Source organism: Sorex fumeus, unplaced genomic scaffold (genome assembly GCF_029834395.1).
Source record: "Sorex fumeus unplaced genomic scaffold, SorFum_2.1 ptg000086l, whole genome shotgun sequence".
NCBI classification, from domain to species: domain Eukaryota; kingdom Metazoa; phylum Chordata; class Mammalia; order Eulipotyphla; family Soricidae; genus Sorex; species Sorex fumeus.
Window position 1 is genome coordinate 39,453,167 of NW_026606143.1, and position 26,027 is coordinate 39,479,193.

General features: G+C 51.1%; 1 protein-coding gene and 1 pseudogene across 1 annotated transcript; both read right to left on the reverse strand.

Annotated features, from left to right (window-relative positions):
* LOC130039300 (protein ABHD13-like) overlaps positions 1 to 212 on the reverse strand; it is an 82,264-nt pseudogene extending 82,052 nt beyond the window's left edge.
* Positions 213 to 4,196: 3,984 nt separating this feature from the next.
* Positions 4,197 to 25,751, reverse strand: PRPS2 (phosphoribosyl pyrophosphate synthetase 2). The gene is made up of 7 exons (XM_056131245.1): positions 25,605 to 25,751; positions 19,194 to 19,377; positions 14,461 to 14,559; positions 13,646 to 13,770; positions 10,464 to 10,637; positions 7,818 to 7,977; positions 4,197 to 6,826 (listed from the first exon to the last, which is right to left on the reverse strand). The coding sequence occupies exons 1-7, from the start codon at positions 25,724 to 25,726 to the stop codon at positions 6,734 to 6,736; spliced, it is 957 nt and encodes a 318-aa protein (XP_055987220.1). The 5' UTR covers positions 25,727 to 25,751; the 3' UTR covers positions 4,197 to 6,733.
* Positions 25,752 to 26,027: the final 276 nt, after the last annotated feature.

Below are 26,027 nucleotides of genomic sequence, written 5' to 3' on the forward strand. Positions count from 1 at the left end.
GAGTTCGCAACCTGAAACCCCAACAGCGTGGCCTGTGGGTCGTGGGCCACGGCCGGCCTGTGGGTTTCAGTCCGAGACACGGGCGCACCTGAGCACGGGCGACCGGAGGGCATGTCCCTTCCTCCCGCCTCCCTGGCACCTTCATCGTCACCTTCCAAGTCACCTTCACCGTGGTGGTCCTCCTCCTCCTCCTCCTCCTCCTCCTCCTGCATCGCTGGCGCAGGCGCTCACGGAGCGCTCACAGCTGTGGGTCCTTAGAGGCATCAGCACGGCGCCCTGCGTGCCGCAGGCCTCGGGTAGGGGCGAGCGAGGATGCCCTCCCTGTCTCGTCAGTGCCAGTCCGACATGAGCTCTCTGCTGCTGACTCAGACCTTCCCTTCCGCTGACCTGCTCACGAGGGTGCCCCGCCCCATCCTACACCCTGTGCTGGGGGTGGTGGGGTGGCGTTGGGCTTCTGGGTGGGCTCCTGTCAGCTGGAGTCTGGGTGATGTATAAATTTTCCCCTGCAATGTGCGTGTAGTTCTTTGGGGGCATCCGGGTCCCAGAGACGGTCCCAGTGATTCCACAAAGGTGCAGGGGCTCAGCTTGGGGGCTCAGCAGGCCCCTATTGGTCTAGGCTGTTCCCCCTGCCTGGGTCTGGAGGGCAGCAAAGCAGGCCTGGTCCCCTGGAGCCCACCCTGGCGTAAACACAGCTGTGGGCCACAAGGAGCTCCTGTTTTGTTTTTTTTTTTAATTTTTATTAGTGAAACACCATGAGGTACAGTTGTAGACTTACAAATTTTTGTGCTTGGGTTTCAATTATACAATGATCAAATACCCATCCCTCCACCAGTGCCCATTTTTCACCACCACGGATCCCAGTATCCCTCCCACCCCCCATTCCCCCATCCCCCATCCCACCCTGCCTCTGTGGCAGGGCACTCTCTTTTGTTCTCTCTCTCCTTTTGGGTGTTGTGGTTTGCAAAAGAGGCATTGAGTGGCAATCATGCTCAGTCTATAGTCTACTTTCAGCATGCGTCTCCCATTCTGGGAGGATCCTCCCAACACTCTTTATTTGGTGCAAGGAGCTCCTGTTTTGCAGAAGGTTCAAAGGGCACACTTGAAAGCCCTGAGCAGTCATTGCCCTCTGGGGGACCAGCACCCTCTGTGAAAGCTTTCAGTGCATCCCGGGGGAGCACTCAGCGTCCCAGTCACCCGGGGCCCCTTATCTTGTTTTCTACCGTTGGCTTTTTTTGCACGCTTGTCTGCTAAGAGAGATAGGGAAAGTGGGGCGGGGGGTCACACGGAACAAGGTCTGGTTAACTGAGCCAAGAGCTGGTGGCAGCTTGAAAGAACCTGTGCTCTGCGCAAGCTGGAGAGCGCTGACGCTGCTTCCCAACGTTCTGCATAACGTTTCTGTACATTCTGAGTAACGGTTGGGGCCAGGCCCATGGCGATGACATCAGAGTGACATCAGAGGGCTGGGAGCCAGGCTCCTGTATTTTCTTTTCCTTTTTGACCATTTTTATTTCATTATTTGTCTTTTGAAGGCTCCTGCATTTAAATCTATTCATGCGATTCCAGAGTGCGATCCACTTTCCAAACTGCTTTAGAGAAAACAAAGGAAAAAGCCTGTGTCCAGCTCGCAGTACTCTGGGGCCAAAGGCGTGCTTCGATCCCAGCTTCTCATTAGGAGCTGGGAGCCCAGGCCAGCATCTTCACCTCTCTGTGCTGTTCCTCCAGCTGTGGAACAGGTTACTCAGCAGGAGCCGGTGTGCAGCACCTAGCTCCTAGCACCAGGTGAGAGGGAACTGCAAATAGGAAGCAAGCGCTTCTCAACACCTGGCTCTCCGGGTGCTGTCCTGGGGACTGAGGCCACAAAGCAAGGAGCCAAGCCCTGGGATTCAGGCTGCTGTCCAGCTGCTGCACACAGAGAAGGCTGGATGAAGGTGTTATTCGGGTCTAGGAAACGTCCCTTTCACGCCGCAACGGTTAAGAACAGCCTTTATGAGTAGTACAAAGGGGCAGGGCTAACCATGCCCATGGCAACAGAACTGGGAACCAAGCCAAAGTGCTTGGACAGATGGATGCAACTGTGATCCATTTAAATGTGGTGAAAGGCTGTACAACAAAATACAGGTGTGAACTGAAGCCAAGGATATGAATTCAGAGAAATCTGTAAACAAGTGAAGCAAAGAAGGCAAGTGAGCCTTTAGATAAAGAGGACCATTATCTAAAAGCATGCAAAGCATGCAAGCTAAGAATATAGATAAATAAATGCATTCCCCGTAGAACTATTAACATATGCATGAACTATCTCTGGGAACCCAGATGATGGGGCGGGGTGGGGGGTTGGTTCTAAAAGGGGAGGGGTTTCAGGCCACACCCTATGGTGGTCAGGGGCTACACTTGGCTCTGAGATCAGGGGTCACTCCTGGAAATGCTCAGGAAACCATATACAGTTGCCGAGGGTTGAACCTGGTTTGAGAACATGCAAACTAAGCACCTTGGACCATATCTCTGGCCCCAGGGTTTCTTGTAAGATATTCGCATGCAATCCCTTTTTTTTAAAAAGTATCAATAAAGTGGGGCTGGAGTGATGGCACAGCAGGTAGGGTGTTTGCCTTGCACACGGCCGACCCAGGTTCGATTCCCAGCGTCTCATATGGTCCCCTGAGCACCGCCAGAAGTAATTCCTGAGTGCAGGGCCAGGAGTAACCCCTGTGCATCGCCAGGTGTGACCCAAAAGGCCAAAAAATATATATATATATCAATAAAGCATTTTTAACTAAAAAAAAAAAAAAACTTGAGGTTCCAGCTCAGTGGTAGGGCGCAGGCTTTCTATGTGAGATCCTGGGTTCCTGTCAGCAAAAAAGGGAAAAAAATACAGATAGGCAGTACAGTGCCTCACATGGACCCACCTGAAATTCAACCCCTATACCACATCCAGTCTCCCAAGCCCAGCCTGGATGGATCCCTAAGCACAAAGTAAGCCCCGAGTATGCTGGATGTGCCCCTCACAAAAAAAAAAAAAACCAACAACAGAAAAGAAACCAAAGTCTGTCTATGGGTAAGGGGAGCTTGGTTGTGGGCATCTTGGAGAAACTCTGGCTCTCACCCTATTAGACAGCCCTCCACCCTATCCTCACACAACGCCTTGCTTAGATATGGTCCTCCACAGATATTTCAATGTTTGCTTGGTAGGTCTTTCTTTAAACTACTAGAGAATGTCTTTTCTGTGTTAGAAGGAAGCTCAGAAATAAGTGGACAATCTTGGTTCCAAGTACCTATCTAGAAGGATAAAATGCATGGTGTTTGGGAACTTTTTAGTCATCGGAATAGACAGCATCCAAGTGTGGGCAGTGTGTCGAGTTCAGTGGTATGTGACGTTTGAAACCCCTTTGAAGCAGTGGGCAGAACTGTGAAGTGGATAGTGCAGGTGAAATGCTAACGGCATGGGCTGGAGCGATAGCAGAGCGGGGAGGGCATTTGCCTTGCAAGCGGCTGACCCAGGTTCGATTCCCAGCATCCCTTATGGTCCTCTGAGCACTGCCAGGAGTAATTCTTGAATGCCTGAATTCAGAGCCAGGAGAAATCCCTGCGCATTGCCAGGTGTAACCCAAAAAGCAAAAAAAGAAAAAAAAAATGTTGAGGGCGGTTTTCAGTCTTTTGGGCCTTACTATCTCTCTTTTTCCTCTGTATTCGAGTATTCTCTCCTGGTTACACTCTGGGACTTTAAACAGACTTTGATATTTCTGAAACCAACGCACCCGACAAACTTCTTTACCACCTACAGTTAACTTTCATCTGCTGGAGCAAGAGCACAGCGGGTAGGGCATTTGCCTTGCATGCGGCCAACCCAGGTTCGATGCCTCCATCCCTCTCAGAGAGCCTAACAAGCTACAAAGAGTATCTCACCCGCATGGCAGAGCCTGGTAAGCTCCCCGTGACGTATCCAATATGCCAAAAACAGTTACAACAAGTCTCACAATAAGAGACGTTACTGGTGCCCACTTGAGCAAATCAATGAACAATGGTAGGACAGTGCTACAGTGCTGCTCTAATCTCTGGTCACTGAACATTATTGACCGGGTTGGAAAATTTTGCGCAAGGTTTAATTTGTTTTCTGTAATTGGCATCTGGGGTTATAACTGTGAAGTAGCAAACAATTTCAGGGACTCCATCAAAACACAGTACTCAGTAACACAATACAAATATTGAAAGTAGTATGATTTTATTAAAACGTCTTAGTACAGTGTTGGAAGATATTAAAATCATGTTTTCAAAACCAAGACAAGCAACGTAAATGAGCTGTTCGTGAATCTAGCTGACGTTCACATCTAACATGCTTATCTCTTAGTTAACTGATAAAATTTAAGTTAGAGGCTGAACTTTGGTATATTAATATCATAATCTTTACTTCAAGATTAATTTACAACTATGTCTATGCCTAGACTGTTAAATCTTAATTGAGTACAAATCAACTGGTTTAGTCATGTTCACATGTCCACATTTGCATGCCAAGCAGTCTACATATGCATATTCTTAACTATACTTGCATTTCTTTAAGCATCAAAATTCCAAGAAATACAGATATCACGTTTCAAAAATAAAATCACAGAGCATCTAAACAGAGTCTTTCTAGATTACAAGTCAACTCTTCCTTGATAGAGTCTATTTGTATTGCAAGGCTGACTTTATCAGACTTACAGCATCATTTTTTCCCTCAAGAGCCTTTTCAAGGTACAGCAAACTGCTAGTTTCTGCAACAATTGACACTTTTTTACTTCACTCCAACCTGTCCCCAGTGAAGCTTGCAACCTTAAAGGTTGTTATTCCAAGTCTGGTAATGCCTTAAATGGATTTGATTTTGCACCTGATCAGCAAAGTTACAGTTGAAGATTCAGCAGAAGAGAGATGGTGGTTTCTTACTCCTGGGCTTTGTGTATGCCACCAGATTTGCTGGGAACCGAAGAATTTACTTGTCCACCAAATATTCATAGAATAAAATCCATAGACTTGATGATGCCTTTGGCCAGATTCAGAGGATGTTGGACAGGGCCATCTAGCGGACACTTATGTGGCCTTACAGAGTATCTCAAGCTTGGTTATTTATACTTATTTTCCATAGATCTTTTGCTGTTTGTTTGTTTTGGGTTTGGGCCAAAACCTCAGCAGTGCTCAGGGCTTACTCTTGGCTCTGCACTCAGGAATCACTGGTGGCGGGCCCAAGGGACCATACAGGGTGCCAGAGATCAAACCCAAGTAGGCCGTGTGCAAGGAAAAGCGCCTTACCCACTGTACTATCGTTCCAGCCCTTCTATACATCTTTTAACCCAGTTTTCATGTAACAGCCTTAGTTAAAATTAGAACTTGTCTTAGGTCAAAGTTTCCCAACTAGGGGTCACACAGTGTCCTATGCATCCCATGAATAGTCCAAGGGGGGTGGGTACAGGTAAAAGCCACATAAATGGCAGGGGTCACAGCATGAGAATAAAGGATCACTTGTGGGGGAACACAGGAAGTACACGAGGTCTGAAGGGGGCCACAGTCAGGAAGAGCTTGAGCAACCCAAGTCTAGATGAGTTACTCTCTCTGATTAAGTCTAGATGAGTTGCCCTTGATTACAAAGAACATTAACCCAAAACTAACAAAATACAGATCCGTGGTCCTTACCAAAACTCACCTTTTTCTTTATGTCAAAAGCCAAATAAAGATCAGACTAGCAAACCTGAGGGGATCTGGGGAATATTGACTTTGGAACAAACCTAAGGAAATGACGTTACTTGGGAAAATGTGGAGTAAAAGCTGGAACCCTGGTGAAGATGACAAGCCAGAATACTTGTCTCCTGAAATGGGTAGGAGACCGGCAATGTGGCCGCGTGTGTGGACGTGCCTTCACAAAATGATTTCATGAAGATCTTTTGCTGAATAATTTGGGAACTTTTTTTTTTTGCTTTTTGGGTCACACCTGGCAATGCTCAGGGGTTACTCCTGGTTCTGCACTCAGGAATTACTCCTGGCGGTGCTCAGGGGACCATATGGGATCCTGGGAATCGAACCTGGGCTGGCTGCGTGCAAGGCAAACGTCCTACCCGCTGTGCTATCGCTCCAGCCCCAATTGGGAACTTTTAAACATGACATTTCAAGCTCAGTTAAAACGTGTTTTCGGAAGTGGTCATAAAATATAATACCAAAATATCAAGGTGTCAGTGGCCATCTGAAGCGACATGAAATTTGGTATGAATGAAGTACAATAACCAAAATGGTTTACTGGAAAGCCAGTTATTAAAATAACACTCCACGCTTCACAATATTAATTTCCTAAGCTTCACTGAGAAGTGCAGGGCTGACTGTATATAGGGTCTCACCCAAATGTCCATAGGCATTATTATTATATTTACACAGAAAGCTCTCATCTGAAGTCACCTTTGGCAACCCCAATTTATAGAATCTATGAATCATATACTTGGGAGGTGTGGCCTCGAAGTACTGACAGAACGAAAAAAAAAAAAAGTTCACCGAATAGAACAACTCAAGATGACAGAAACTTTTCTCATTTAAGACAGTTCCTGAAAGATTAAACCACCAAACCACCGCTGCCCACCCCCAAGCTGGAAAACAATGGTCTTGGGCTTCAGAAAGGGGAAACAATGGATCGCTAAATGATCGCAGTTATCCTACAGTGGCGAGTCCTAAAGCTACAGAATCAGAGCAGCCCAGGGGTTGGCTGGTTCCGCCTCCCGTCCTGGGCCTACAGTGGGACGTGGCTGAACAGGTAAGATACCGATTCTCCATTGTGGGTCCTCCGGATGGCTTCAGCCAAGATCATCGAAATGTCAATGACCTAAACAGAAATGGGGAAAGCCAAAATGGGAAATCTCATCATATCATACTTCAGCCCCCTATGTTCTGCTGGCCCTCTGACTGGACGTAAAGGGTTCCTCGGGGCAGTGGATCAGCAACTGTGTCTTTTGAGTTGACCTGCTTTTCACCTGGGTCCAAACTCTTCTCTTTAGGTGGAATGCTAAAGGATCTGGCTTACCCATTCATCCATCAACAAAAGCTAGTTTGCTGGTTTTTACCTTTCTTTCTTTCTTTTTTTGGGGGGGGTCACACCTGGCGATGCTCAGGGGTTACTCCTGGCTTTACACTCCGGAATCACTCCTGGCGGTGCTCGGGGCACCATATGGGATGCTGGGAATCGAACCTGGGTCGGCTGCGTGCAAGGCAAACGCCCTACCCACTGTGCTACTGCTTCAGCTCCCAGGGTTTCTACCTTTCACCTTTATGAGTAGGTCAACTATGACTATCCCCGTACAACATTTTTACTGGAGATGGTCTCCAATTTGGGGGCTGGCAGATGCTAGATACCTAGGGGTGGGCTTGCTGTACCCTATAATAATTCTCTCTCTCTCTTTCTCTATCTCTTTTGCTTTTTGAATCACATTCGGGCAATGCTCAGGGGTTACTCCAGGCTTTGCACTCAGAAATCACTCCTGGTGGTGCTCAGGGGACCATATGGAATGCTGGGAATCGAACCCAGGTTGGCCATGTGCAACGCAAACACCCTACCTGCTGTGCTATTGCTCCAGCCCCCAAATTCTGTGTCTGTTGAACCAAGCTGCTTTCTATGTCTTGGTGTGGTTTCCTTCACTCGGTATTTCCTAACCTGCACTACTGGCGATGCAGCTATTCTCAGAGCTCAAATGGGAATCCTCCCCTCTCTTAATGAAAAGCTGCAAACGGGCCCCACATCTGCCTTCTCGAGCAGGCCCATTCAGGGGGCCTCGGGAGGAGTCTCCCAGCTTGGTTCTGCCTGCAGTTCTAGACTCTACCTGAATCTTGGTGCAATGTTTCATCTTGTCCTCCTGTGGAATTGTGTTGGTAACCACCACGGCCTCAAAGGCGGCATTGTTGATTCTGGAGATCGCCGGCCCCGAGAAGATCCCGTGGGTAAGGATCGCATAGACTTTGGTGGCTCCGGCCGAGAGCAGCCTGTGAAACAACATGAAAAAGACAACGTGTACATGGAGAGTCTCCAAACAGTCTTCTCTGGTGTGAGTTTAAAAGCAGAGAGTGGGGCTAGAGTGACAGTTCAGCGGGTAGGGCATTTGCCTTGAATGTGGCTGACCCGGGTTCGATTCTAAGCATCCCACATGGTCTCCTAAGCACCACCAGGAGTAATTCCTGAGTGTATGAGCCAGGAGTAACTCCTGAGCATTGCTGGGTATGACCCAAAAAGCAACCAATAAAATAAAATAAAAGCAGAGAATAGGGGCTGGAGAAAGTGACGGCTCAACATGTGAGCACATGCAGGTCTAGGTTTGAGCCCTACCGCTGCTGGGAGTGAGCCTCGAGCACTGAGTTAGGAGTAGACGCTAAGAGTCAGGTTCAGACCCCAGCCAAAAACAAAACAAAGGAGAATGAAAAAAAGGCACATCTGGCACTGAAAAGGAGGGGGAAAAGCAGCAAGAAAAAGGAAAAAAAACAGCAAAAAAAAAAAATAGAAAAACCTTAGAGCAAAAAAAAAAAAAGAATCTTCCAGAAAAGAGCACGGAACCAACTGTGCTAGTCCATGGGACACGAGGATCTTCTCAGGTTCTTTCTCATCCTTTCTCCCACCATGGCCTTTCTTCCTTTCTGTGGCCCCCCAATCCTACCAGTTGACCCATACATGGCCTCCAGTTCTTTGCTTTTTTTTCTGACCACACCCAGTGCTGCTCAGGGATGACTCTTGGCAGGGCTCAGGGGACCATAAGTGGTACAAAGGACTGAACTCAGGTGGGCTACATTCAAGGGAGCTGCCCTACCTGCTTTCCTATCTCTCCAGACCGTGATTTTTGCATTTTCACTTCTAGCCTCCTTGGAATATCCCGGACGGCCAGGTGGCTCCTGGGTGAGGCTAATTCTCTAGTTCTTTGTGGTTGAAGCATCTTTGGATTCTCCCCAATGACCAATGCCTCCAGACAAGGGTCAACCTGCTACCCAGTCACCAGCATTGCTGCTCTTGAGAACTGGCTGAAATGCAGTGCAACCGCAAAACATTTTTTTTTTGCTTTTTTGGATCACACCCGGCGATGCTCAGGGTTTATTCCTGACTCTGCACTCAGGAATTCCTTCTGGCGGTGCTCGGGGGACCATATGGGATGCTGGGAATCGAACCCGGGTCGGCCGCATGCAAGGAGAACACCCTACGCACTGTGCAATCACTCCAGCTGCTGGCAAAGCATCTTGACACAGCACGTTATTTGGTAACATCAGACATCTTGGCCGTACAGTCTTTGCAACTTGCTGTGACCTGCAGATGGGGTCAGTTGGTGGAGAGGCCTCTTGAGAAGCTGCCTGCTGCGGATGGGGTCATGGGGACCTGCCACTGCTCTCTCCGCCTGAGCTTCTTGCAAAGGAAGCCCTTCTCCTGGCCCTTAAAAACACAGAAAGCTCCATGCTGAACGTGAAAGCGGGCCACGAAGGCCCACGAAGTCATCTTTAGATCAAGACAGAGAGGAATGAGCCTAGAATCCTTCCGTCTGAAGTAGCATCAGCCAAGTATTTGGAAACAGGCATTTTTTTACAGTTAAATTGAGTGTGCCGTGGGGGGGTAGGGGGCATCACCCCGACAGTGTTGGGGGTAGCTCTGTGCTCAGAGGACCATGCAGTGCCAGGGTTTTAGCCAGAGTCTGCTGCCTGCAAGGTCAGCACCTGAAGCCCTGTACACACACACACATACACACATTCTCTCTCTCTCTCTCTCTCTCTCTCTCTCTCTCTCTCTCTCTCTCTCTCTCTCTCTCTCTCTCTCTCCCTAAATGAAATAAATGTTCTCTTCTCATTACCAGGCCATGGGCTGGAGCGATAACACAGCAGGTAAGGTGTTTGCCTTGCATGTGGCAGACCCAGGTTCAATTCCTCCATCCTTCTCAGAGAGCCCAGCAAGCTACCGAGAGTATTCCACCCGCACGGCAGAGCCTGGTAAGCTCCCTGTGGCGTATTCGATATGCCAAAAAACAGTAACAAGTCTCACAATGGAGACGTTACTGGTGCCCGCTCGAGCAAATCGATAAACAGGAGGACAGTGCTAAGGTGCAGTGCTACCAGGCCATACTTGTTGGTGTTCAGAGACTACTTACAGCTTAGTGCTCAGGGAGCCATGTGTTGTTGGGGGCCCAACCTGCAGCTTCTGCATGCGAAGCCTGAAATGTAGCCCTTTGGGTCACCTCCCCCACCCTAGGCCCAAGTTTTAATTTCTTTTTTAAAAACCGAGATCACATCCGTGTATACCACCCTGCCACAAGCCAGCACCAACAGCCCTCCACAGCCTGACGCCACCCTTAGGGCAGTGGTCGATGCCCATGGTTCTGTCTTCTTCCTTTGTCCTTCCCGCATCTGGGTATGTTTCATGGTATCTGTGGGTTATACGATGCCAGCCTGCAGGCCTGATTCTCCCCTCCCCACTCCCGGCCATCCCTAAGTTTCCCTCGTACTTGTCAGCAGCGTGACAGATGGTACCACACGTGTCAGCCATGTCATCCACGAGGATGGCCACGCGGTCCTTGACATCGCCCACCAGAACCATCCGGTCCACCTCATTGGCCTTCTTCCTCTCCTTGTGGATCAAGGCAAACTCCACGTTCAGCCTGTCTGCAATTGATGTCACCCTGTACAGAGACAAAGGGACACGGGGCAAGGCGGCCCATTGTCAAATCAGCGCGTTCTTTCAAGCATGCGTGAGGGATGGCGGAACCGACACAAGATGAGGTGTCAGGAGAATGCTAGGCCTGCCTGGTGATCCCCAGCAGTCCTGGGAGAAATGTGGCCAGGCTCTCAGTCCCTGACCCATGCCCTCTCCCCAGGCAGCTGCAACAGCCAGCCAGGCTATGTGTGATAAGAGGTCACAAGTACCACTAAACCAATCAACGCCTCATGCAGAAACCTTTGCTAGAAGGAAGTGGAACAAAAATAACATAAGATGAGGCTGACCTGGGTTCGATTCCCAGCATCCCATATGGTCCCCCCTGAGCACCACTAGGAGGAATTCCTGAGTGCATGAGCCAGGAGTAACCCCTGTGCAATGCCAGGTGTGACCCAAAACCAAACAAACAAACAAACAAACAGAATGAGAGCACTGGTTAGAAAAGAAAAACAAACAAAAAAAAACCAAAAGGGATTTTCTCCTTTGTACTTCCAAGTTTTCTATTTCATTTTCATTTCATCATCCTGTTAATCGTCGATTGCCTGGAGCAGGCCCCAGTAACGTCTCTTTCATCCTAGCCCTGAGATTATATTCACGGCTCTTTAGGAGAATGAGACCCATCATTGTTACTGGTATTTGGCATATTGGGTACGCCATGGGGAGTTTGCCAGACTCTGCCCTGTGGATAGCCTGCAAGTTTGTCCAAAGTAGGAATGAGATAATAAGATGTCATAAAGAAAAGTTCTGATAAGATCTCTGATAAGAGTGGTCTCAGCATGGCGGTGGCTGGTCCTGGAGGTCTTCGGCTGCCAGAGCCCCGGTCAGGGTGGGGAGGAAAGCTCGACCCGCTCCCCTCCAAGGGAGGGGAGACCACTCTCCGCACACATGAAGGTACTGGCAGAGGGACAAAGCCACGCGGGTTCCGGGGCCGAGACCTCCAAGCCTACTCGAATTGGAGTCTGGCATCTTCCACCCAGATCCTCCAAATTCCAGTAGGCGGGGGTCACACCCACCACCTGGCCCCCTGGCGCCGTGTAATCCCATCATTGGCCAAGACTCAGAGACTATAAAATCCAGATCCCGGACGAGAAGTTTTCTATACGGCCCAATTTATGACTGCCTAAGGGGCACGAGGGGAGGGAGAGAGCCCAGCTTCCGCTTTCAAATGCTGAGTGAGTTACTGTGTTTCCTTGGGATTCTCATCAATAAGAACTGTTTCAACCCTGGCCAGACCTTTCCCCCAGGGGTACTTTGTCTGAGCTCAAGTCAACCCACACCAGCTTCAAACACTATCCAAGAGTGGCCTCTTGTGGTGATAATTCTGTTTTACCTGCAAGGCTGTTCTTTCAGGTAACATGTTCCCCTTTGTCTGTAGCTTAGCCTGGGTGGCGTTCTGTCTCCCCAAAGTCACCCCACATGCCCTCCCAATGAGAAGTGGCTTACTCCACTCAGGCTATGATGTGTGGCAGCAACTTTGGGCAAACGGAGGGGCAAAACAAAGAATGTGTATCCTGAAAATCTGACTCTCCTGGCTGAGGGAAAGGTAACTGAATCACTTTCTCAGAGGACTGAGCCACAAAAACAGGCCATTCCCACAGCACTGCGGGTCCCTGGGAGAAGCCAGTCTTCCGTGCCCCACTACACCTAGGCTTCCAAGTTCGATTCTGGAGAACCAACTGAGGGATGGGAGTTTTCTGGAGATGCAACTGAGTCACAGGTGGATGCAGGAACCACCTGAGGGATGGGAGTTCGACTTCAGACATCCGCAAGCTTGATGGGAATCTGTGTCACTCCAAGATAGCTGCTGCAAAGTTCTTTGTGCGGGCTGTTGGAGGGGTTTTGGACCACACCCAGTGATGCTCAGTAGCTATTCCTGGCTCTGTGCTCAGGAGTGATCCCTGGTGATGCTTGGGGGACCATGTGTGATGCCTGGGATCAAGCAAGCGTCCAGCTACACACAAGGCCGTACTGTCTTCCCAAGATGCAGCTACAAAGTTCAACAAGCAGCCTTTGAGTCACCCAGCCTAGTCCACCAAGTCACTTCAGCGATCACTCTGCCCCTTCTCTGTCATCTGCGATCCTCAGCTCTCTGGAATAAATGGGGATGCCTGGCCCCGGGGTCCCAGCCAAACCCTGAGGATGCACAGCTACTTCCTTTCTCCTTCAGCCAGTCAGTGAACAGGCCTGACCTAAGGTACCCTGCCCGTTTCTCTCGAATGTACTTCTTCTGTGGCTCAGCAGCTGTTTCAGGGTCCACGGTGTCGCTGCTGGCTGTGACCGGCAGACCTAGTTGGGGCGACACCATGCCCACTAAAGATCTCTACCCTGGGACCCTCAGGCAGGCTTGTGGGGAGTGTTTGCCCAGCAGCTGCACTTGTGCAAAGTCCCCCTCTGTGCTGCCTGGGATCCCTTTATGTGCAGTTACTCAGCCTGGGGCTTCCCGCGCCACCTGGACACAGCCCCCACCCCACATCTGCCAAGGGCCCAGGCTCTCAGTTTCATTTCTCATTTCTCAGTTTGATTTTCTCTCTGTGTTCCAAGACCCATGGTAGAGAGGCTCACCCAGGGGCTCCTGAAGCAAACGCTGAAGCCCCCTATGGGCCTTAGAACCCCATCCCCCTAGTATGGGGGACGCTCCCGGCACCCATATTTTCCTTTCTTTCTTGGCTTCTCTATATGCTGATTTCTTGGGGGAAGATTTTTGTTCTCTGGGGGCGCTTTCATCCCAGAGTTGAGTAGTGAGGACTCGGGCCACTGCGCTCTTCATTAAGAGCCCTGCTTTCCAATCAGGCTCGGCACTCTCACAATCAGGAAAAATGGGACCCTCTCACATGAGCTCCGGTTGCTGTGGAAACCCAATTTGTTTCTTGCACGAGCGCAGCAAGAGCAGCAAAGCCCAGGCCTGTGCAATCTCCCTGAACTTGCTGCCTTTGGGGGGATTTGGGTTCACAGCAATAGCGAGGACAAACCCACCTTTTGGCTCCCCCGGCATCAGGGGAAACGATGATACAGTTCCTCCACTCAGAGATGTTTTCCCGAATCCACTGTAAGACCGCGGGCTCAGCGTACAGATTGTCCACGGGGATGTCGAAGAAGCCCTAAGTGACAAGACAGGGTGACATGGAGTCACATTCACTCATCCCACAATAACACCGGGGTGGAGGGTTCCAAAGTAGCACTTTGCATGAATTTCCTCAGTTTTAAGAGACTTTACATCTGTCCAGAGTGTCTCAATCCAACGCAGTGTGTTTGAGGAGACACTCTCCCCTGTCACAAGTGCCTATACTCTGAGAACTCACAAGAGCAGGGCAGTGGGGGAGAAGGTTTGCTTGAGCACGTGAGGATGTCACCTTCATTTCCTATCCCAGTATAATTTGGCCTGTTCTACAGACGAAGGCACCAACTTTCAGGTGCGGGACAATTTCCTACCCTTTTCCCAAAATTTGGATGCAACAGAAGTTCCCCACTTCCAAAACAAGGCGACATCAAATTTGAGTTCCAAGTTCAGCATGGACAAGAAGCCATATACGCACTCAAAAACAGAAGTAACTTGCTCTCTCTGGAAAATCATTCAGCCTAACAGAATTAGGATGCATTAAGGTCCTGGTCAAAACCAAAGACAAAGAAGAAGGGGTAGGGATGAGGCCGAATGATAGAACACATGGATGCGTTCTGAGACCCGTGTGTGTGTGCACGCGTGCACGCGCGCGCGCACACACACACACACACACACACACAGAGCACAGAGCACAGAGCACAGCACACATGGTAATGAACGGCTATCACACCTGAATCTGGGAGGCATGCAGGTCCATGGTGATGATATGATCTGCCCCAGCCACGGACAGCATATTGGCCACGAGCTTTGCAGAAATTGGAGCACGGCTCTGAAAAATAGAGACACAGATTTCATAAGAGAATGAAAACATGTATCCAAAGTCTTTCATACATAAACATGTATTTCAGAGTCCCTGAGCCTTACCAGGAGTGATCCCCAAGCACAGAGTCAGGAGTCAACTGCATGCACTGCTGGGGCTCAAAACAAAACCAAAAAGCAACAGGAGCTGGGAAATGCCCCCAAGGGCCAGTGCCCATGCTTAGCTGGAAGAGGTGCAGAGCTCGATGCCCAAGCCCATATGGGCTCCCAAGCACCTCTGGGGGACCAATCCCTGAGCACATAGCTGGGAGCAGCCCCTGAATACCACTCCACTGGGTATCAACCCCCAAGCAAGAACTAATGCAACAATCTCTGAATATGGTGAGAAGGCTCTAGCTTTCGGGGCTTCTTTGTGGGAAACTTAAAGTAGATTGTGTCTGGGCTGTCAGAGGCAACACCATCCTTGAGGAGAAGGAAAAAAAGACAAAGTAAGGCTGAGGTGTTTGCAAGGTTTCCTCCTGGGGTCAAGGCGGATTCTTTGAGCCCAGAGCGTAGCTCGTAGCTTCTTGCTGTGGTCAGATATTCACCTGGACAACCGGCCCCCACTCCTGCATGTTGTGGGCAGAGTGGGGCCACAAGAATCACACCAAGTCCCCCAAGGGTTTCCTTCATCCCCTGCACCCTTGCTGGATGTTTCCATTTGCTCTCAGGAAGGAAGTGAATAGTCAGATCAGGAACAGCCACTGAAAAAGGCATAAGGCCGACCTCACAGGCAGAGCAGGGCCCTGTGACACACTACTGATGCAAACATGTGCTGATGCTTCTGCCGGATGTTCAGCCACCTGCTGGGTGAGTACCAAGGCTGCAGAGCAGAGGGCCCCAAAATGATTCGCCCCACTTACTGCCCTTTCAGGGTAAAAAAAAACCCACCTTCTTTCACAAAGCAACACTAAGAGCCTGCAAGTGCACAGAAGGCTGAAGGCTTCCCCACAGACTGGGGACAGCCACTTTGGGAAAAACTGCTGCAGATGTGTGAATGGATGGCCATAGGGCAGACATGCCGGGAGCAAGAGTGGGTGTCCTGGGGCCTGGCTTACAGTGACAAAATGATGGTCCATAAAGCCTCAATCACTAGTTGATTTTGGAAAGTATCTGCAGATGTGATTAAAACAAGGATTCTGTGAGTCTGTGTATGGCCGAGCAGAGCTGAGCTGCAACGAGTGGTACTGCGGGCGGGGGTGGGGGGTGCAGCGGAAGTGGATGGAAATAGGAGGAGGAGGAGGCCACATGTGACCATATGCAAGACATGTACCTTCCCTACTGTCCTATCTCCCCAGCCCTACAGCAAGGATTCTGAGATTTGGCAGGGGGTGGGGGGGAGGGGTTATATGCAGTCACCCAATCACCCAAGTACTTAAACCTAGGTACTTAAAGAGGGAGCCCAGAAGCAATCAACAGAAACAGGTGAGGATGGAAGCTGAGGTGGGAGTGACAGGGCCCCCCAAATCTGGAAGGGGCTACACTGCTAAAAGTTCAAAAGGAGCCAGCTGGGGCTGGAGCAATAGCACAGCAGATAGGGTGTTTGCCTTGCACACGGCTGACCCGGGTTCGATTCCCAGCATCCCATATGGTCCCCCGAGCATCGCCAGGAGTGATTCATGAGTGCAAAGCCAGGAGTAACCCCTGAGCATCATCGGTTGTGACCCAAAAAGCAAAAAACAAACAAAAAAAACAAACCAAAACAAAAGGAGCCAGCTTATGGCTCTAAGACCCCATCTGATGCTGCAGCACTTTATTATGGCAGCAAGAGGCAAGAAGCCCAGCATGCCTGGATCCCCACCTTTCTCAGTGGTATAGGGGCTTAATCCACCTTCCCCCCCACACAGGAACCCTCTGCTGACACCCATGAGGGATTCAATTCTCCTGCAGCAAGCCAGAGAAGTACTGGCACTGTCTGATCCGATCAAAAACCAGGGAAGCTTCCAGGTTCTTTTCCAGAGACACACAGCAAAGTGGATTAAGGAAAGGGGAGGGCCTGTAGTGATAGTACAGTGGGTAAATAAAGCATTCGCCTTGTATGTGTCTGATCCAGGTTCGATGCACAGCATCCCGTATGGTGCTGAGCTCCACCAGGAGTGATATCTGAGCAGAGAGTCAGGAGTAAGCCCTGAGATTCATCGGGTAGGGCTCGGAAAAGCACAAAAAAGGTGGTGAGGACGGGAAAGGCAGACAAGAGGTGCTCCAAAAGGTCCCCCCAAAAAGCTCAGGCAAATGTGTCACGAAGCAGAGGGATGAATAAGAGTCAGAAGGAAGCTTTTCCACACAGTGCTGATCTCTACAGGCGTCGGAAGGCTGAAGGCTGGCTAGGCAATGGGCATGTGTCAAGGACAAACTCTGAAGTCATGATGAAGCTGACTTATGCCCACTATGAATATAACCAACAAAGGCTGAAAATGCAATCTTGACAAAAGACGCAATCAGCAAATGTAAGGTGCACGAGGGGCCAGCATGTCAGCTCGATTGCTGGAATTAGGGTCACAGATCATCCCGACATGGAAATCAGGCCACGTGGGGAGGGAGATAGCACCAACAGCAAGATATGATGATGTAAATGGCTTGGTGGAAATGCAAAAGTCATGGGAAAGGAAAAGAGAACCTGATTATAAATCAGAGGCCAGCAGGCCCCTCAATAATGGGCTTGTGCTCAATGTCAATTTTAACAATTATCTAAGAGAAAAAAGAAACAACCCCAGGCCAGGTTGAGCAAAATGACATTATTTCAGGACCTGGTTTCATTGTAAATTGCTTTGCCGAAAGTGGCCGTGTCCTCTACAAAAGTCAAGTCGCATCTCCAGTGTGGAATGGACTTCTGCAGATCCTTTTTAGTGGGAAATGAACCGAAAAAGCTATATTCCGCATGGGAGCTGTGTAAACTACGTCGGAAGAGGGTGGCATTCAAATCGAGGGGAGGGGTTGGAGAGAGAGCACAGCAGCTGAAAAGCTCACCTTGAATGTGTCTTACCCGGGTTCGATCCCCCGGACCTCATCTGGCCCCCTTGAGACCTGCCAGGAGTGGTTCCTGAGTGAGTGCAGAACCAAGAGAAAGCCCTGAGCTCCACTGGGTATAGCCTCGAAAAGCAAATAAATAAAAATGTAGAAATAAAGAAGGTCAAGGGGAACCTTGAGATGTACACTCAAAATGTACAACGGGTCCTTTTCTTATGAAGAGGCTCTGATGAACTTGACTGTGAACAGAGACCGGCTCAGCAGTGGAGCCTTACCTTGCGAGTGCCAGAAAGGAAAAAAGAATCTGTGTTGTCTCAGAAAATGAAGGAGATTCACAGAGGTTTATTGGTGAGCTTCTCATAAACACAGCATCAGAAATGGCAGCAGACCTCATAAACTGGAGGGGTTCGTGCAAGGCGTGAAAGAACATCTACTATTCTGGATCATATTCAGTGACTCTGGAGGGGGTTGGGAGGGAGCCCCGCACCCCCTCTAATCCAATGACTGTCCTTTGATGAGGAAAGGTCACAGAGACGGGCAGGGCAAACCAGGTGCAGTCAGAGGTAGAGATAGATGGGAGGGTACTAGAGGAGACTGGAAAAGGCCAAGAAGGACCCCCACATTCACCCCAACCTTCAGAGGCAGGCCATATGGGGACCTGTGAGAGGGGTACCTCGCCACCACCTCAACCTGACCTTGTGTGACCATGAGCTCGGGCAGCCCTAGCCAAGGACACCATCCCCTTGACGGTTCCTCTCCAACTCCAACTTCCTTTATTTTTCTCACAAGCAGAGGACCAATCTTCTTCCATCCCTTCTAGAAACTTTCAGAGCCTCCTAACTGTAGTTTGAAAGGAACAATTCAAGAATATCGAATAATTTCCTTCTTCTGGAAAGTTTAAGAAGGTAATGGGATTGTTTGGGGGTTTCTTTTGGGGCGAGGCTGGGGATAGGACCCAGGACCGCACACACACCAGCTTCTACTGCTGGGCCACATCCTCAGCCCAGTGTTACAGTTAAACTTCCTAGCTGGCGGCTGGAAGACAACATAGATGCTCAGTGCGTGCTTTGGCCAGCTTTTGCCCTGGCATCACTGCCAAGCTAGAGAGGGACTCGACCTAGGGACCCCACCCCGATTCCCCACACTTCCGGTTTCCCACTGTGTGTAGTACTGCTCCGCACCATGAAGATACACAGTAATGCCACCACAAAGACAAGGTTGGCATTCTAATGCCAACAAAAGTAAGGCCATGTCTTAATCAAGAAGTACTAGTAGGGTGGTTGGTTCCAAGACAAACTTTTGCAAAATGCCCCAAGGTGTGAAAGGGTCTGGACCCAATCATTAAAATGGATATCACGGCCAGAGTGAGAGTACAGAGACAAGGGCATTTGCCTTACAAAGACACTTGGGTTTGGTTCAACTCCTCAGCACCCCATAAGGTTCCCCCACCCCGGACCACTAGGAGTGAACCCTGAGCACTGAGCCAGGAGTAATCCCTGAGCACCTCTGGTTATGGCCCCCAAACCAAAATCAAAATAGAAAGCAAGCATGAGACATATATTGAGGTGATGGTGTGAGGGGCAGAGGGTGGCTGTTAGCCGCCAGCAGCCAGTGAAACCCCGGACACGCCTGACCTACCTTATCCTTTTTATCCTGCCTGGCGTATGGGAAACAGGGGATCACGGCGGTCACCCTGGAGGAGGACGCGATCTTGCAGGCATTGATCATGATGAGCAGCTCCATGAGGTTGTCGTTGATCTCCCCACAGCCGCTCTGGATGATGTAGACATCTTCCCCTCTCACGCTTTCCCCGATCTCCACGCTAGGAAAAGGAGAAGGCCAGCCCCGGATTAAGCAGGGCTCAGCGTGCAGTTGTACTCACGGTTGTGATCTAGTACAGGGAAAGGACACAGAGCCGAGTCAGCAGGGGAAAAAGTGGCCCAGGGACCAAGTCTGGGGAAAGCCAGGCGCGCTCTTCTAGAATCTTCCCCCAACAAAGTCCAGGGCATGTGCCTAATCCACCCCCAGCTGGAAGCATAGACAGCTGGTGCGTGCCACCGGCCAGGTGAACTCAATAGACTCGGAGCGCAGGGTCTGTGCATGACTGGGGGCTCCCTTCGCTGGGCTCACAGAGCACCTGCAACCTCAACTCTTGGCCAATCACCCAAATCCCGGCCCTAGCCGAGGCCTTGAACATGGCCTGCGCTGTGCTTGTTTTCCCACGGGGAATCCCTTCACCCCGCCTCTGCACCCCATTTCCCACTTTCTGTACTCTTTCTGTGTGTGCTTCCTGGTTTAGCTGGGGTCTTCCAGTAACTTCTAGAAAAACAATCCACTGGCGCTCCAGTTCTGTGAACAGAGCGTGTTGGGCTGAGCCGCGCTGTTAGAGGCAGTCCTGGGAGTCGACCGGGCAAGGGGGCCTGCCACCACCACCAGTACCACTCAGGGCAGAGATGCCCACAGCACTGCCCCCAGAGCCAAAAACTTGGGGGGCCTGAGTGATAGCACAGCGGGTAGGGTGCTTGCACGGACTGACCTGGGTTCGATCCCCCAGCATCCCATATGGTTCCCCCAATCCCCACCGGGAGTGATCCCTAAGCTCAGAGCCAGGAGTCAGCCCTGAGCATCGCCAGGTGTGGCCAAAAATAGAGAGAGGAAGAAACCAGTGACTCGGCTGTGATGTTTGGTTTGAAAAGGTCAAGTTGTTCCGATGATGAGTTGATTAGGAAGAATTTGAGCCCCACATGAATTTTGCAGTTGCTTTTCCAACTGTTAGCCTTAGGGGATTGCGCAGGGGGCAGAACAGACCAGCTACCAGCGGAAGGAAGTCACACTTCAAATGCCACGTCCACACATGCCTCCAGGACGAGTTGTACCTACCCAGCATCTGGGGAAACCACTTCCCAGATTCCAGACACCCCCTTTGACCTCCTCGAGGACTCGAAAGTCACAGCCCTTCCAAGAAGCAGTACAGAAGCCGAGGCTTCTTAATGGACTTATTTCAACTCGGACAGTACTGTGTACTATTATCCCGATACTACTTATTGTTTACCAATGCCAATACTATTTATTGGAGAATCCATCTAGTTTAAGATGTCATACCTTCATACTTACATACGAAGCATATATTTTATAGCATTTCTATAATACTCCTGTCATTTTAAATATGTCACCAAAGACGTTTGAGTGTTGTGCCCTGCACCGAAGTCACTGTGCCACATGGTGTTTCAGGAGCACATATGTTACAGCAGAACAGACTATGAAACGAAGAGCATAGTGAATCTTATTTACACTGATTTGACTTTGAGCCCTACCCAGTGGTATGCAGGGGCTGTAGAGGACCACGTGGCGCCAGGGAGAATGTTACTTTAAAATGACTAGTGAGTTGCCTAACTTGACCAATTTTCCTGTCAAAAGTCAGTTATAGTCAATAAAAATAACTTAATAAGCAAGGTCATTATTTATGGGAAAATTTAAAAGCAAGACAACCATTTGAGATCCCTTGCGGTAGACTGAGTCAACAGTAGCTTCTATCCTGACTCAAGTGCACTAATAAGAAGACAAAAATGGAGTGTGGTCAGGGCTGGAGAGATAGCACAGCAGGTAAGGCACTCGCAACACCTGGAGTAATTCCTGAGTGCAGAGCCAAGGAGTATCGGGGAGCATCGCCAGGTGTCATCCCAAAACTTAAAATAATAAAAAAAAAACATGAACGGCAAGTTGCTGACACAAGAAAATGAGTTTTGCTACCAGTGGGTCGAAGCAAACTTCCGGTGGAAAGGGCCTGCCTGGTCTCTATGGCCCAGCCCTCTGTAAGTAGAATCTATCAACACAGGGATGAGGTTTGGAAATCACTGGAGGGTACAGTTCAGAGGTGATCAACAAAGCTCACAGGCTAAGAGGTGTGGTGTGCAGAATTGTGCTCCCCAAAGACCCCTAGTTCTAATCCCTAGACTGTCTGGATGTTAGTTTACATAGCAAAGGGGAGTGTGCTGGCAGATGGCTAGAATGAAGGTCAATAATCACCTGATAGGAATTATTTGACTTTCATTACAGATAGGCATTAAGGACCCATCCAAGTGTCCTTAAGAACTGGAGAGAGGAGCGGGAGAAGGAGAGGTGAAGACCGAAGCAGAAAGATGCTCAGTGGCTGGCTGTGAAGAGTGAAGGGACCAGGAGCCAAAGAATGCAGGCAGCCAGGAATAGCTGGAAATTGCAGAGAATGGATTCTCGCTTAGAGCTGCAGAGAGGAAGCCAGCATCTGTCAACAGACTCCTACCTACAGAACTGCAGGATGAAGCAAGAGACACGGGACCACAGAGCTAAAAATAGTTAGTGGCCTGGTGTTAGGGCTAATTCCCAAACATCCAATTGGATTCAGTTTATTTTTTTTCTCTTTTCCCCCCAAAGCACCTCAATCTCCCCCAAAGAACCAATCAAGGTAGGGGCAAAAATATGCCATGGCCTGGGGTGGGAGAGATAATGGGGAGCTCCAGGGGCTGGGAACAGACTTTGTATGCAGGAGGCTTGGGTTGATTCCCCAGCACCACTGGGTGTGGCCCACAACAAAGAAAAACAAAAACACCATCCTCACCTTGAAAAGCAGTTCCTCAAGCATTTCCTGAGGGAACTGACTGAGGATGATTTTGGCTGAAGGGGCTGATGATTGTTATGTTACTTTTTAGGTCTCTTAAAAATGTGGTGGTGGGGGGGGGGTAAGGGATTAAGGTTTAAGTGACAAGGCTGAGTCTAATCCACAGTACCTTAGATCCCCCAGTCCTGCTGGGACCTTATAAAATGAAAATTGTGGTCGGAACATCCATTTGCTGTTCAGATGGAGGATCTCTAACTGATCTCCAAGTAAGGGGGCTTAAGTTTATCTCACCCAACAATAAATGGGTGTGGTAATGACACGTTGGCCATATGCCACACTGTTCTTCAAGAAGCATGTCTGTGGGCTGGGGATAGAGCTCTGAGGCGCAGACCCCTGGAACCCCCCACCCAACACACACACAGTACCATGGAAAGGTCCTGAGCTAACCAAATCCCCAGGCAAAACCTAGTCCTGGCACCTTCTCTGCCCTGAGGGAGGCAGTTCAAGCCTTCTGGTTACCAGGTGAGGCAGTAAAGAGGCTTCCTTGCAGAACCCTGTCCAAACACAAGGTCCAGTAATCAAATAAACTGCTCCTTGGAGCTGTGAGGTGCCCGGATGATTTGTTACCATGGAACTTCGGGTCTTACGATGCCAACGATGGGCTAGAGGGCAGGTAACTGAGCAGGAGAAACTGCTACACAGAATTGAGACATTGAGACATTTCGTGCTCAGAGATGGAGCAGGTGTTGTCCAAAGGGCTTAGAGGGAAGATAAAACCAGGACACTGTATCCAATTAGGTAACGTTTTCAGGGGGAGGGGTAAGCAGGGGGCTAGGGATGTGGCTCGCTAGGGAAAATGTACACGCTTCTCAAATTTGCAGACCTGGTGCTATCCCTGCCTGGCCAAAAAGGTTAAAAGTGGGGGGATGGGGGCTGTAGATATGACTCAGGTAGGAGAGTACATCCTAGGCACCACGTGCCTCCCGGAGCACCCCACAATACAACGGGGGATGGGAGTCGTGATGAGCCAGCAAGTCAGACTTCTGGCTTGGCTCAGTGAACATTCGGGAAGGAGTCCTAATAGGAATTCGATTTTCTCTTCCTTCTGCCTTTCTACCTCTCATCTTCAAGAGCACACTGTAAAAACTGGATCCCTAGGTATCCTGCACAGTACATAGAGGCTTGTAAATCTCAACAACATCTGAAGCTAAACAGTTAGTAAGAAACAAAAAAGTCAATAAGTCAAAATATTTTTATTGCCCAGATACTGAAACATAAAACGCCACAATGTAACTTGTTCCCAGACTTCATGTGGAGCGGCTTCTGAGACCGCATGATTGTGAATTATGAAGCGGCGGTTATAAAACACTCAAAACCAAATAAAACTGCATCTGCTTTGCAGTGAAAATAAACCTATAAACAATCATACATCAACGTCTGCGTGAACTCGCTCAATGGACTATAGGGTATTTTAAGCAAAAACCTAACACCATGTTACGTGGGTCTTCTGGTCTAGATTAGTGGCTCTTTTTCCCTTGTTTAGGACCAAACCCGGCCATGCAAGGGGCAGGGGGATATTACAGGATGGTTTAGGGGGCCACTCTGCTGTGAGGTCAATACACCACGGGGTGTGTGTGTGGGGGGGGAGGGTACCTAAACTGGTGCTCCCTTCCACTCAATCCTTTGAGCTATCTGCCCACCTGATTGCCATTGGGCTGCAGGCAGCTAAGAACAGGGTGATTTATTTGCTTTCTGAATTCACTCCCTTCAGAGCTGTCTCCTTGACTTAATGGACACCACCTCCAGACAGAAACGATTATCCATTTCCATTTTTTGTTTTTGCATTCTCTAAACTACTGCAACTGGAAGACTGACAAAATACTGCACCATTCAACCCCGAGTTACACATGCCATCTCTGGCGCTTACCCACCAACCCAGACATTTGTAACAAACCGCAAAGAGGAATTCTTCTGCCCAACAATTCTGGCAGGCTGGTGTGCCTTCACAAGCGCTGCTTCACATCCTGGGACCTGGAGCATTTGCTCTGCAGAGTCTGATCACTGCCGGTGAAGGGCTCGCCTGGTTGCCCCCCCCACTCCCCCCCCCCCACCGCACTCAGCTAGTAACACATGTTTCACTTCTACAGACACAGGGTCTGGCGCCAACTTCCTATCTAAAAGGGATTCTCATACCCCTCAAAAACAACTGCCATCACCTTCCCTTTTATGCACGCCTCCTCCCTATCTAAGAAACTTGAATTCCCCAGTCCTTGAGAAATTTCTGCCTAATTCAAGGTCATCATGATTTTCTCCACACACCCCCCCGCCCCCACCCGCTTTAAAGAAAATACTTTTTGGGTTTTGTTTTACAGATAGCTCTTAAGACTTTGGAGGCGGGTCTCCCGTTCGTTTCGAGCTCATTTTCGAAACGTGGGATGGTCGGAGATTCTTATTTTGGGGCTGCTTGCCCCAACCCGTTCTGGCACCACGCGGGTGGGGGGGGGGAAACGTTGTCCGAATTGGCCGTTTCTTTGTGAACGCCACCCGAACGCCTCGGGCGTGCACACAGACTCGTTTGAAGGGAGAGGCGGGGGCGCCGGGAGGGCCACGGGAAATCCATCCAAGGGTTTCGCGCACTCGGGCAGGTGCCGAGAGGAGCCGCCGCCGCCGCCGCCGCCGCCGCCGCCGCGGACCGCGGGGAGCCCAGACCACCGGGTGACGCTCCAAGTCGCGGCCACTGCCGAGTGCCACAACTTCCGAGAAGCCGCAAAAAAGCCGAGCCGGGGGGGTTGCGGGGGTGGGGGTGGGATCGGCGGCAGAGGAACTAGCGGCTGCTCTGGGGAGCCCAACACGTGCGTCCCCGGCAGCCGGCGGCGGCGGCCGCTTCCCCGGGAGTGGGGGAACTGCAACAGCGCGTCCCGGGCCAGGAACTGCACGCAGACGCCGGGATCGGCCCGGGTCGGAACCTCGGGCACGGGTGCGGAGGGCTCGGGCGACCTAGGTAAGGGGCAGGGCAGGTCGCAGCCCCGCTGGGGACGTGGACGGAACCTGCTGGCGGGCGGGTGTGTGTGTGTGGGGGGGGGTGCCCGGCAGGCGATCGGGGCGCGGGGACGGGGTTGGGGGGGTTGAAAGAGGCGGGCGTCCCTGCCCACGGGTGCCCCCCTCGGCGCGACTGGGTGACCGCGCGCGCTCGCCCTTCCGGACTCGGGCCGCGCTACCCGGCTGGGGCCGGACGCGGCGGGGCTGCCGGAGGAGGCCGCGTCGGGCCGGCCCTCCCCGGAAGGCGGCGAGGACGGCGGGACACGGCGGAGCTCCGGGATCGCGGGTGACCGTCCCCTTCCCCTCCCCCCCCACGCGCGCGTCCCCACTCAACTCCCCGCCACCGCCACCGCCACCACCCTCCCCACCTCGCTCCCGGTTCCCAGCCGGCCGCGCCGGGGCGGTCCCCCCCCCACCTGGTCTCCTGGTTGCTGAACTTCTTGGTGACCACCTTGCCCAGCTCCAGGCCCAGGCGATCGGCCACGCGCTGGGACAGGTCCTGATGCGAGCTGCCGCTGAACAGCACGATGTTGGGCATGGTGGTGGCGGTGGCGGCGGCGGTGGCGGTGGCGGCGGCGGCGGCGAGAGCGGGAAAGTGCGGCGGCCGGAGGGCGGCGCGGGCCCGGGAGGAACAGGACAGAGGGCGGAGCGCGAGGGGCGGCGGGGGGGCGGGGCGGGGCGGCGCCGGGGGGGTGGGGGGGGGGGGTGCCACCCGGGCCCTGGGACCCGGCCCTCCCCCCCCCCCCGAGGGCGGGGACCCGAGGGCAGGCGGCGCGGCCCCCGGGGGCGGGCCGATCCCGGAGGTGAGAACTGCAGCGGCCGCCGGCGGCGCCCCGGCG